Here is a 12,825-nt window from a genome sequence, read left to right on the forward strand (position 1 = left end):
TTTAAGGGGTTAGTATTGATGATTGAGGCTAATTTTGTCCTGATCTAAATATTGATTTAAATGTAAATGTAAAGGGGGTAGGCTTTTTTAGTTGCTATGTTAACAAATACGAGTAGGAACCTGTATCTACCACCAATGTGTAGCTCAAAATTGTGATGTAGCCCTAGCTATAAGGTTTGTCGTAGTATAATTCTACATCTATATTCTATAATTCTTTAAAATCATTCTGGTAATATATGTCACTGACACAAACATGTTTACTGCAACAATGACCACTAGATGGCGCTAGTCAATGGTGCTGTTATCCTGAAACTAGAACAGTGGAGCACATCCACCAAGGCCCAACAGTCTCCCCATAAAAGCACATTTAGAATTCACTAGATTTGCATCAGCACAATATTGCTCAATCAAGGAAAATTATGCAAAACACCCTTTCTCACAATGTTCAAGAAGGTGAAAATAAAATCCTGGATCAGCACCAAAAGTTAATGGGTTCTTCCCTGAACGACACCACATCCTCTCACCAAGTTTCTCAGCAATTCATTCGGTAGAACGGTTGTTTTCTTCCAAGACGGAATAACTGAGCAACAACATTTTAAAACAGTTTATTATTTAAATAAATATTTACATAACAGCTTCGTATAAATCAAATTTCTTTTTCTTTTACACGACACGTCTGTCTAAAAAGCAACTGCTTAAACAAGAAGGAAAAAAAAAATAAGGGATGTATTACAATGATACTGTTAATCTGTGATAAGAGTCTGAACTTCATCTTAACCCATCGTGTCGATCACTGAGCAAACGTTCTCAATCATAAACCTGGGTGACATGTACCAGCACTAAAATACCATTTAAAGCCTGATTCTTGCATCATCTTCCATTATACTTTTTATTAGAGTATGCATAAATCTACATGATAATTTGATATACATATTTATTTGTTTTTACTAAGGAATAGGAGGATGATATTCTACACTAACTCAATAAAACACCAAATGCTGTTTAGAGGAACAAATGGCTAAAAAAAAAAAGAAAAGAAAGAAAAGAATAAATCAAAATCGTTAAGTCACACGTTTTTCATTCAGGCACAAACAAAGCGATAGACGGCCTCGATGAAATTAAAAAACGTCACTCGTACAGTACAGGCTACAATGCCCTGCTAAATGTATGTGTACAGTATATGGCTCAGCTCAGAAACAGATCAGGAGAAGTGATCTAAGAATATTGGAGCAGGTTTATTTAATGCCCAAGCTACAGTTCTAACCCACAACTCTTCCATCAGATTGTTGAAATGAGTCTCACTGATTAAAATCACCTAGTTTTAGATGATTAGTTTGAAATGTTACAAGAAAACACGAGTGTGTGAACGTGAAGAGACGCACGTGGAAGTGTGAGGTTGTGACCTTTAAAATGTATGGATGTTTATACTCGAGACAAAGGCAGCATCATTAAGTGTTGAACGTTAAAAATAAATCCTCCGTGCACAGATTACTCCAGGTGTAAAAACACATGACATAACAGAATGAAGAAAAATTATCTAAAACAACCGTTTATTTGATGCAGTCAAATGATGCGATGCTTCTCACGTCTCTCGGGGATGAAAGAAGAAGGAAGCAAACGATGAAATGCTTTTTGTTTTCTATTGCTGTCAGATCATGCATGTAAACTCTTTTTAATAAAACCAATTGTTTGCTTAAAAATGTATAAAGAAAATACTCTTTCTTTCAAAATACTATGCGGGGGGTGGGGGTGGGGTGGGGGATTAAAGGGAGGATTTATAACATTTTTCAACAACACCGTGTTGTTTTCATCCTGAGATTTCAACCAATGTGTAGCCTCTCCAAGGAGCAATTTACAGTTTTTAATCGTTATGCAAATAAAGATGGCGTCAGACACTGTGACGCCTCAGTCAAATCCATTGTTACCTTTCCTGGAGACGGTCATACTGTGTCAGTTTTGGGTTTGGGCAAGTTTCGTCCACTCACAAAGTTATAAACCAAAAACTGAGAAGTGCCAAAATAATTTGTGGCAAAGAGTTTTCCATCAGGGGTGGGGTCGGAGAAAGCGATCTCATCTTTGCTCAGGTAGGAACCGAATATGAAGTTGTTCCTGTGCAGAAAAACAAAAACAGGAAGCATTCGTTTTGTTTAACTTGTTTTCAGGTGATTTCAGATTAAAGTCTTTGCGGCGTGTGGACTCACTGACCTCAGGCACTCCAGCATACGTGAAGCGACGCCCAGGCGTCTCATCATGTTGACCACCCAGATGCGGCTGATGCCACAGATCGCCGGCTCTGGCGTGATGGAGCAACACCAAGCTCTCTGACGTTCGAACATCACCTTCTCTCCCTCTGAACCCTCAGGGACGGGCTCCTCGATCACCCGGAACCCCTGAAACACAGACACACACATGGATGATGCTCAGTTTTACATCTGAACTAATGAGTCTGAGTGATTTATCAGTTGGTCTTTGCTATAAAGGTTTGATAACGAGATCTTAGGAATTTCTGCAAATTTTTAATATATATATAGGCCGGAAATGTTTAACTCCTTAATATTGGTTTCGGCAGCAGCCTCTAAACATCCACACCATCAGGCTCTAGATTTCATATCTAAGTCTGTCCATTGCAGATGATTTCTACCATCATCAGTAAACATTAAAAGACATCACAGTTTGGGCCGTGTCTCACCTCTTGTATGTGCTCTGCTATGAGGCATCCAGTCACCTTCTTGTCATTGGAAATAAAGAGGAAGGTTTTGGTCTGAGAGGGGCACTTGGTCTCCACCTGCTGGAAGCCCAGGTCATTGTCCACCATCTCCCTGATCTCCTCGACCTGAGGAACAAACCGCTGCTGTTTAATGAGGAAATCAAAGCAGTTTCTATCCTATTTACTTCACACACAAAGTAATAAACTCAAGCTGGTGTAACATGACAATTTATCCAAGGGAAGTTACATCAGTTACATTTTTTTCTGTATGATACTGAAACAGTCTACTGCATATTCCAGACATTTTTCTGCTGAGCCACATACATCCGCCCACAACATTGACAACCACATAAGAGGCTCCATTTTGTGAACAAACCTTCTTCAGGGCATATTTGGGATCATCTGGCAGGACGAGAATGATCTTGCCGTCAGGATACTCTCCCAGAATCCTCTCTTTTTTCCATCCCTGAAAAATCAGATAAGAGAAACCGTTAAATTAAAATATCTTTATTGATCCGCTGAGAACTTCACATTCTGTTTTTGCATCACACACTAACTACCTGAGCCTTGTAAATATTATTACATACATACACCAAATACTGTAAATTAGTTTCATATGTTTTAATTTGTCTCAGTTTGTTCAACTAATGTTTCACTGATTTATTGTAAAAAGTCTCAGGCACTTCGCTTTGCCTGGAAATCACCAAGAAATAGACCCTGTCAGCTTAGTTTTTGTTTTAATTTCTGGACGACACAGAAGAGGAAGTGCGTCTCTGCCGGCTGCTGGTTAGAAACAACACTTCATCTGGTCTTTGCAAACAGTAACGATCTACATGCTCATATAAAGCAGCAAAGTGAAAGCAGATCACAAGTTGTTACTCGAGATGCATGTTGAGACTCGTTTTAACTCCTCATGTGAAATGATGTACATGAAGGTGTCAAAATGCAGAATGGTATGTTTGTGGTTACACTGGTGTTTAGGGCCCGATGAGTCAACACTGAAGCCAGTAGACAAGACAGATAACAGACGTGTGATTTAAGGAAACTTGCTCTCACCACGTATTTGACAGCGCTGATGAACTGATTGTGGAAGAGTAAATGCTGAGATTCATCCTCGGGGTTGGAAGCCGAGTAGAGCATCCCACACACATTGCAGGCCACTGCTCCAAAATGCTTCTGTCCGGCATCCTGCCCGACAAGGAAACAACAGATCACTCATTGAAACTTATCATAATATATTCAAGAATATATAAAATTGTGACCAGGGATATCACATAACTCGTATTTTCAATATTAATGCAAAGGGTGATCACTAGTTGGGTCCTAAAGGGTTTACGCTGCACTTGATGACAGTAGAAATGAATAAACCCACTTACAATCACAGTTTGGGTGCCATCTTTATCTGCCTCTTTCAGTTTCTTGACTTCTCTTTGCAGACAAGCATCAGAGAGAGGAGTCCCACCATCTTGTTGCTTCGCTCCTCTGCTGAGATACAAACACACATCACATTACTTCAAGTTTCTATTGCTACAAGTAAAGAAAAAACACGTCAAATGGTTTAAGAGAAACTTCTTACTCTTGACAAGGTTCTTCCGAAGTCTTCTCCGTCATCCTGGATGTTTCTGCCTTATTCTCTGGAGAAGGAACAACATCAGTGAGAGGAGGAAAAGGCAACATTTTTTTACACATGGGTGAAATGTAGTACAAGCTTAACACATCAATCTTAATAATCCAGTGAGAACGGCTCAAATAATAAATACTAGGGAACAAATAAGAACGTTTCACTAGAAGATAATCCCCACAGCGGAGTCAGTGCTGCCTTTAGCAATGAGACAACAACATGACATAAGTTGAAATAAATCATGTGGCCTGCAAATAAATACATACCCTCAGGCTTCTGCTCACACTGTTGTGTTCCATCAGACACTTTACGGCTCTCCTCAGAGGAGGAGGAGGAGGAGGTGGGAGTTGATGAAAGTGAAGCAGCTGTATCCTTTGTAAAAAAAAAAAAGAAGAGAGAGCTGGTAGGTGACATCTCTACTGTACAGTATATTAAAATCTGGTTATTGTGACACACACTACAGCAGAATTGATCACTTACTTTGCATTTGCCATCTTCCGATGATTGTGGATTTGAGGTTTTCTGAGACGTCGAAGCAGCATCAGTCTTAGAAACAGCAGGTTTGGTCTCAGATGTGGTCGGAACAGCAGGTTGAGACGTCGTCGAAGTTGACGGCTTTAACTGAGCTGCACTTCCACCGGCAGTGGACTTTAACTGGGTAGAGGCAGATACTACTGCATTCGACCGTGGTGTCGTCGTGACAGGAGACTTTATCTGAGCTTTGGCGGTGAGAACAGCTTTTGATGAATCTGTTGCAGCTGCAGATGTGGCCTTTGACAGGGGGGTTCTGGCAGCAGCAGGTTTTGATTGTGGATTGGTGGAAGCGGCAGGTTTTAACTGAGATGTAGCTGCAACACTGGGCTTTGACTGACCTGAGATCTGTGCAGCAGGCGTGGTTTGAGCTTTGAGTTTTACCTGGTTGGCCGGTTGTGATGAAACTGTGGGCCTTGACTGAGCTGCATGTTTAAATTGAGCTGTGGGGTTTGACTGAAGGCCGGGTCGTGTTTGTTGTAAGAGCCTCAGTGCGGGGTTGGTCTTTGTCGGAGCTACTGGTAACGGGTCATCATCTAATTCAAAGTCATCAAAGGAATACTTGGGCCGGGGTCTGTATGGCTTGTACTCAACCTCAAGCTTGGATTTTTGGGAATTAAGTCCATTGGGCATGGGAGGAGGTATGGCTGGGAGGCTCCTCTTCCCTGCAGATCTTGTCACTTTAGGGGCTGGCCCCGGAGCAGGAGTCGTATCAGAAGCTTGAGCCGTTCTCTGCCTTGTAACTCTACGGGTTTCAGTATTGGGAGGTTCAGCTTTAGAGGCCTCAGGTTTGGTAGGTTCAGTTTTAGTGGGAGCAGTTTTGGACGTTTCTGCCTTAGCGGGTGCAGATTTGGGGGTTTCTGTCTTTGTGGGTTCTGTTTTGATGGGTTCGGCTTTAGGAGTCTCCACCTTGGGAACTTCTGCCTTGGGTGTAGCAGGTTTGCTAGTTGTGGCGGGACTTGTGGGAGCTGTTTTTGATGGACTGGCTGCAGGTGGAGGGGTCGTGGTCACTGGACGTGTTGAAAATGGAGAGGTGGCAGACCGGGGGGCTTGCCAATCCATTTCTGAAAACATCTGGTTCGCTTGGTCAGACTTCAGTTTCTTGACTCGTGCCCAGGACATCTTTTCTCTCTGCAGTTCCACCTGTCTCAGTCTTTGATATCGCGTCAGCTTCTTTTTCTCGTGGGCTTTCAGTGGTACGGATATTTGCGTGATGAAAAAACGTCTCTTCTGAGGCTCTGCTGCAGGCTTGGCCTCAGCTGAGTCAGGTGTTGAGGGCTGAGCTCCAGGTGCCTGTGCAGCAGGGGTCGCTGAAGCTGAGCATCCTTCTGGTCCGGCCGGAGTTGCAATGTTAATTGTATTTGGGTCCTGCGTCTTAACTGGTAGAGTTTCCTTCTTGGCGGCTTCAGCCTTAGCGGCTTCTACCCTGGCAGCTGCTGCCGCTGCAGCTAGTTTTTCCTCTTCAATCCTCTTCAGTAGCATGCTGTCTGTGGCGATGTCCTCTGCTATTTCGTGACATAGAGCTAAGAGGTTGAGCTGATGTCTGTTTGCCGCTCTCTTCGACGCTGCAGCCTTTTGCTCGGCCAAAGCCGCGAGGCGAGCTTTGGTTCTGGCTTGTGTATTCATTTCTTGCTTCTTGGGTTTTTCTGCCTCCTGTGCCTTTTTATCCTCTTTGATCTTCTCACCAGCTGTGTTGTTTTGCTTTACGTTGGACCCGCTGACCACTTCTGTGTTTTTCTCATTAACCTTTTCATCGGTCTGTTTAGGAGGGACAGCCTGAGGTGTTGCCTGGGGTTTTTCTATTATTGTGATGTCACTGTCTTCCTCATTCTCTTCCTCCGCTACTACGATCTCACGACCGATCTCTATATCCTCTAGAATCTGCACTTCTTGTAGAACCAAAGTACCATCAGCATTCTCTATTACCACAGCATCGCCGCCTTCATTAGTGCGTTGAGCATGAGAGTTCGCCATGTCATTCTCTGTGGTATTAACATCCATCAGGTCACATGATGGCTGCTGGGAAGGTTCAGAACTCTTGTCGTCGGTTTGCTGGGAATCGTTAAAAAGATTGTCCTCTTTACCCACTAATCCATCGTCTGGATTCAGCTCCTCTGAAAGCGAGGAGGTCAAACCTGATTCAGCCACCGCCTGAGTGACAATATCAAAGGGAATATGATTCTCTGGGATTGACTCTAAGATCACATACTCCTCAGATGTACTATCCGGTACCTCAGCTTCAGTGGCGGCTGTTGTCGTTGTCACGGTGACGTCTTCTGCCTCCTCAAATCCGACATCCTCCGGCACCTGGTCTGAAAACTGTGAGGCACTGATGCACTCCGAAAAGCCACTGTTTTGTGCTGCATCTTCTGACTGGCCATCTGGCGTGCTGATATCGTCACTTGAGCTTATCACCGCAACTTGTCTCACATCCACATCACTCTGCTCCAACTGTGCAATTAGAGAAGTTTCTGACGCACTCACGCTTTGTACTTCCATCTCCACTGCTGCTGCTGCTTGGCTACCAAATACGCAAATTTGTTCTGTAACATTTTCCTCAGCTTCCGCTTGTGGGTCACAGATTTTGTTTTCTTCACTAGTCGATGCCTCTTCTATGATGTGCTGGGTCTCTGCGTTCTGTATATCCAGTAAAGAAACACCATGATGCCTCTCTGACGCTGTCGACGTCTCTCTCTCGTCATTACTTTCTGGACTGCTGATGGGCTCGTACACGATCTGGTTTTCCTGAGCCTGAACCTCCGGCTGATTAAACGTCTTCATCTGCTCTTCTGATGCCTCAATTACAACATCATGTGGCTGGTCACAAGCAAAAACGATTACTTCATTGCTTCCAGTTCCTTCGCCCTGTCCTTCAATAATACAGACTGTTTTGCCAGCCTTATCACAAGGAATTACTGCGGCCTCGCCTTTGGCCTCATTAATCATTTGCTTCCCCATTTCCTCTTGTAAGGCAGAATCTGCAGATTCCATTGATCCATTTATTACATCCATCTCCTTTTGGACTACTTTAGCACTAGCCTCCTCTTTATTTTCCAAATTAGTCACAGGAGGGGGTTTCTGAATTGCGTTTGATAAGTCTGCAGTGTGTTCAGTGGCTTCCTGCAGCCTAGAGTCTTGCCTCTGTGCTATAGGTGCTGGAACAGAAATATCTTCAGGCGCTGCAGTCGTTTCCATATTCGTCTGCATTTCTGGAGCATTAACAGACTTAGAAGTTATCTTGTCTTCATTGTCTTTATTCCAACAACTTGCAGTCTCTTTCTGAACGACGGTGTCTGTGATTAATTCACTGACCTCCTGGTAGATAGATCCTGGATCAGAAACCTCCTCTGGTGTCGCTGTTGTTTCTGTATTCATTTCCATTTGATTCTCAGCAGCACTAACACACAGGTTGATAACCTCTTCCTTGTTTTCCTCATGCTCAGCACAAGCAGCATCTTTTTGAAGTACAGTGTCTGTGGCGAGTTCACTGACCTCCTGACCTCTCTGGTTTTGTGTCTGTGCTGCAGTTGTTGGATTAAGTATCTCCTCTGGTGCTGCTGTTGTCTGCATTTCAGTTTCTTTCAGACCCTCAGTAGCACTGACATACGCTTCAATAACCTTGTTTTGGTTTTCACTACACTTGCTTTTGAATATCTCTAGACCTTGAATCCTTTCAGATGTGTCTCTTGCAGGTCCAGTCACTTCTTGGCTTTTCTTATTTTCAGTTTCCACTTCAGGTGCTGTAATTAAAATCTCAGAGGTTGAGGAAACTTGCGTTTCCATTTGGACTTGATTCTCCGGTTCAGTCGCACATTCTCCAGATATGTCAGTACCATGTTCACTGGCATCCTGAATCTTCTGGTCTTGAATTTCTACTGCAGGAGATGTGTTACAAATCTCTGATCTTGCAGTCGTCTCCATATCCACTTCATTTTGACTTTTTGGAATTTCTCTTACCACTAAAGAGGCTGGGTTTAAAATCTCAGACGTTGATGTCGACTGTATTTCCGGTCTCATTTGATTCCCTGATGGAGCCACAGAGTCAAAGTTGATTTCATCCTCTTTAGTGACATTCTGATGATTTTCAATCATCAGATGTTCATAAACCTCTGTAGATTCATCTGTAGCATGTCCACTGACTTCCTGGCTTTTAATTTCCACTGCAGGTGACGTGTTAGATTTCTCCTCTGATGTTGAAATAGTTTTTTGTATTTCCTCTGAAGGGGCCGAGTCAGAAATCTCTGATGTCATCTGCATTTCAATTTCAATTTGACTCTCTGATGCAGCCGCGGGTTGAAAGTTTGACTGGTTTTCATTTTCAACAACCGGAGAATTTTCAACTTTTTGCTTCTCGTGAAATTCCTGATTCAATACTGTGGTGGGTTCACTGACCTCCTGACTTGGCTGGTTTTGTATTTGCAATGTAGATGCTGGGTTAGAAAGCTCCTCTGTCTGAATGTGCACTTCTGTTTGATTCTCTGGTGCAGCAACACATTCAGCATTAACCCTGTCGTCGTCCTCTGAGCTCTGACTATTTGAAACTGGATGTAAATGTACTTTATCAGACATATCTGTGGTGCGTTCACTCACACCTGGGCTCTCCTGCCTTTTCACTTCAAGTGACGACGCTGGATTAGAAATCTCTGATGTTCTTACAGATTGCATTTCCATTTTGTTTTGACTCTCAGGTGTACTAGCAGAGCACTTGTCGTCTTCATTTGCCATTTTTTCAGTTATATCTCCATGAACCTCTGAAGTAAATTCGTTGCTCTTGTGCTTTTCCTCATTTTGTATTTCCACTTTTTGGCTTTGTGTTTCCATTGTTTTCACTGGATTAGAAAACTCTTGCTCTGATGTCACCGAAGCCGATAAATCCATTTTGATTTGACACTGAGGTGCAGGGGCAAGCTCAAAGTTCATCTCCTTTCCTTTTTCCACACTGGTAAGGTCCTTAACTTCAGCAGGTATTTCTGTAGCATGGTCATTAAAGATGTGGTGCTCCTGGTTTTGTGTAGCCACTCTCAGAGCTGAGTCAGACGCCCCCTCTGATGTTATTTTAGTCTGCATGTCCGTGTCTGTCTGACCTTCTGGGACTGTGACAGCATCAGTGAACACCTCTCTTTGTTTTTGCTCATGCGCCGCCTCACAATCAGGTGTCAATATTTCTGTACAGCTGTCACTCATCCTGTCTGTCACATCATGACTCAGCTGTACCTCAACAAAAGACCCAGGACCATCAACAGACTGAGTCGACGGGAGTTCAATTACTTTCCTTTCACTTTCTTTAAGCTTGTCGTCGGACTTTCTCACAACTTTGTTCACACCATCACAAGAATTGGTCATTTTATCTGGCACTTGGTCCGGCAGGAGAACAGATTTCGATTCCTCCTTAAAAGTAACTTGAATTTTGACACTGAGATCTGTTTGACTCTCTGGATTATTATTTCCCTCCAGGATCTCTTCTGGTGCAGAGTTTGAGTTTTCTGAGTCCACATCTCTGTGCTCCGAGGAGACGCTGGCTGCTTCAATCACTTCCTTCATGTCATGCTCACCTTCCTCCATTTTAGATCTGATATTCAGTCCTTCAGAAACTATCTCGGTGGTCTCCTTTGTTTCAGTTTCACAGCTCACATCTGTAAGACTTTCTGGTATGCAAGCCGAGTCTGTCTTTTCATCGGCCTGGTCTTCACCTTCACAGCTTGGATTCATCTCTCCAGTAACAGAAAATAGTGTTTCCGCTGACAGTGCTACTAGTTCACCATCTACATCCTTTTGACTTTCAGTGGACTCAACAACAACCTTTTTCTCATTCTCCTTAGCCACAGACATAATGCAAGATGCAGCTGGAGTAACAGAGTCCAATGCTTCTCTAGATGATGGTAGTGTTTCCTTATCTGTGAGCTTTTGGATTTCTACATTTTTGAATTCCTCACGTTTACTTCCTTCAACTTCACAGTCAGATTTGATACTAGCATTAGCATTACCTGATACAGGGACCAAAGTTTCCTTGGACTCTGCTTGTGCCGCATTATCCAACTGCACTTGTCTCTCGGGTTCAACAGCAGCTTCTGCAGGTTCTTTTGTCGCATTCGGATTATCCTCAGCCGTGCTTTGAGTATTTGGCAAATCTGAGTATCTACCGTAACTGTGGTCCATCTGTATAAGCACTGTAGGTGCGGATTGTAACTCCTGGCATGTTTCCTGTGGGTCAGAAGACGTCTCCTCAGCCTTGCGTTTCGCTTTGACTCGGTTTGAGTATTGTCTGACGCAGCGGGCCTTGTCGCCGTCGTCCCTCTCTCTAAAGAGGTCGACCTTACTGCCATCGCTACTCAGCTCCTCGTCTGAGTCTGTGGAGGCTGTTCGCTTCAGGGAGGCTTTGGGGAACTGCGAGGGAGCTTCTCCGCAGGAGGCACTTGTGGCGTTCAGAAGCTTGGCTTTTTTGACAGGCGGGTCAGAAATGGTTTTGCTGGGATCCTTCGGAGGGGAGCTCTGTTCTTCCTCTGAAGTAGACAGTTTTTTCTTAGTCCGAGGGGCTGCTGACTTTTCTAGCGTATTTCCCGTTTTAAGAGCTCTATTAATGGTGGCTGGTTCAGCTTTGGATGGGAGAGCCTCCCCATCCTCATCCAACTTCCTCATCTTGGGCTGCGGTTCATGAGGAGCTGGTCCTCTCTTTGGGGCCGGCATTCTGTCAGGCAGAAAAAAAACATTAGATAAAGTAAAGAAAACGCAATGAAAGCCAGAAAACAAAACAACATGCAGGGGTTATCTTCAATTTACTCTTCCTCACATTTCTGCAGTTTCTATTTCCTCTCGGGTGGAGAAACAAGATGTGATGCCTCAAACCACAGCATTGTGCACAAAGTACCCATGCATTTTAACATTATGAGCTGTGATGATTATCCAGATGCATCCCCAGTCCCCTGGTCTACCCACAGAGCAACATGGCAGGCTAACGCTGGACGTAAACAGTGATATATCGTAGTTAAACTCGGAGGCCAGCGGGTCACACAATGTACGATCCACATCTACTCACTCATCCACCCTCTGTGTGAAGGCTCCCGCTGCTCCTCCGGCTCGGCACACGGGGCTGGTGTCGGTAGCGGCTTCGCACACGCACACAGAACGGGGGTTAGTTAAACTAGCCCGAGAGAAGCTAACGTGCTAGCCGAGCAGTGCACAGTGAAGGGGAAGCTAAAGCTAGCAGCAAGCCAACTCGCAACAAATGAGCGAACCGAGACTCGCGGCTCAACTCCGCGAAAACAGCGGCCAGGCCGACCGAGCGGGCGGCTTCACACGGGCCCGACTCCCACACGGACGACGGGGAGGAGATGGAGACACGAAGCCGTCCATGAAACTCACTTTAGGTGTTTTCTTCTCCAACAACAGCTGTTTTGTTTTTTTCTCCCTGTGAATAAAAATTAACTGTACTTCCGGAGGGAGACAGCGGATGTGACGTAGCAGCAGCAGCTCCGGCTCCAGACACTCAAAATCAACAATGTGGTTTTAGAAATAAGATCAGTCTTTCTTTATCTCTCTTTCTTTCTTTGTTTCTTTCACTCTCTCTTTCTTGTGATTTATTCTATGTCTCTTTTCTCTCATCCCTCTCTATATTTCTCTTTCTTTTGATTTCTCTCTCTCCCTGTCTCTTTCTCTGTTTATCTCTCTTTATCTCTTCATTCCTTTCTGTCTCTCTCTGTCTTTCTTTAGATTTTTCTCTCCCTCTTTCTTTCTTTTCTTAAATACTATGGACTAAAACTAAGTGGCGTAGAAGTCTCAGAAAGTAGAAGTACTTACGATTTGTGACTAATATTCTTACTTGTCCAATAATTCTTAGTTACAAGTTTAAGCTACTGTAATCTACTTTTACATTTTAGATACAAAATATATCAACAAATAAATTATGCATTTTCATAGACTCAACACTAAATGTGTGTTAAATGCAAATACATTAATAAAAGCATATCAC

The 12,825-nt window shown here is 43.6% G+C and overlaps 1 protein-coding gene across 4 annotated transcripts; it reads right to left on the bottom strand.

Moving 5' to 3' along the window:
* Positions 1–589: 589 nt before the first annotated feature.
* On the bottom strand, positions 590–12,292 carry LOC118098423 (mucin-17). Of its 4 annotated transcripts, none has more exons than XM_047344624.1 (10): positions 12,219–12,292; positions 4,809–11,544; positions 4,595–4,700; positions 4,284–4,341; positions 4,084–4,192; positions 3,764–3,895; positions 3,084–3,173; positions 2,690–2,833; positions 2,206–2,390; positions 590–2,109 (listed from the first exon to the last, which is right to left on the bottom strand). In XM_047344624.1, exons 2-10 carry the CDS (start codon positions 11,541–11,543, stop codon positions 1,941–1,943), a joined length of 7,728 nt encoding a protein of 2,575 aa, XP_047200580.1. In that variant the 5' UTR covers position 11,544; positions 12,219–12,292; the 3' UTR covers positions 590–1,940. The 4 variants fall into 4 exon arrangements, with proteins under 4 accessions (XP_047200580.1, XP_034998108.2, XP_034998107.2 ...); XM_035142217.2 differs by having other exon boundaries at positions 4,084–4,189; positions 11,893–12,281; XM_035142216.2 differs by having other exon boundaries at positions 11,893–12,281.
* Positions 12,293–12,825: the final 533 nt, after the last annotated feature.

The sequence above is a fragment of the Hippoglossus stenolepis genome, chromosome 19 (assembly GCF_022539355.2).
Source record: "Hippoglossus stenolepis isolate QCI-W04-F060 chromosome 19, HSTE1.2, whole genome shotgun sequence".
NCBI lineage: Eukaryota > Metazoa > Chordata > Actinopteri > Pleuronectiformes > Pleuronectidae > Hippoglossus > Hippoglossus stenolepis.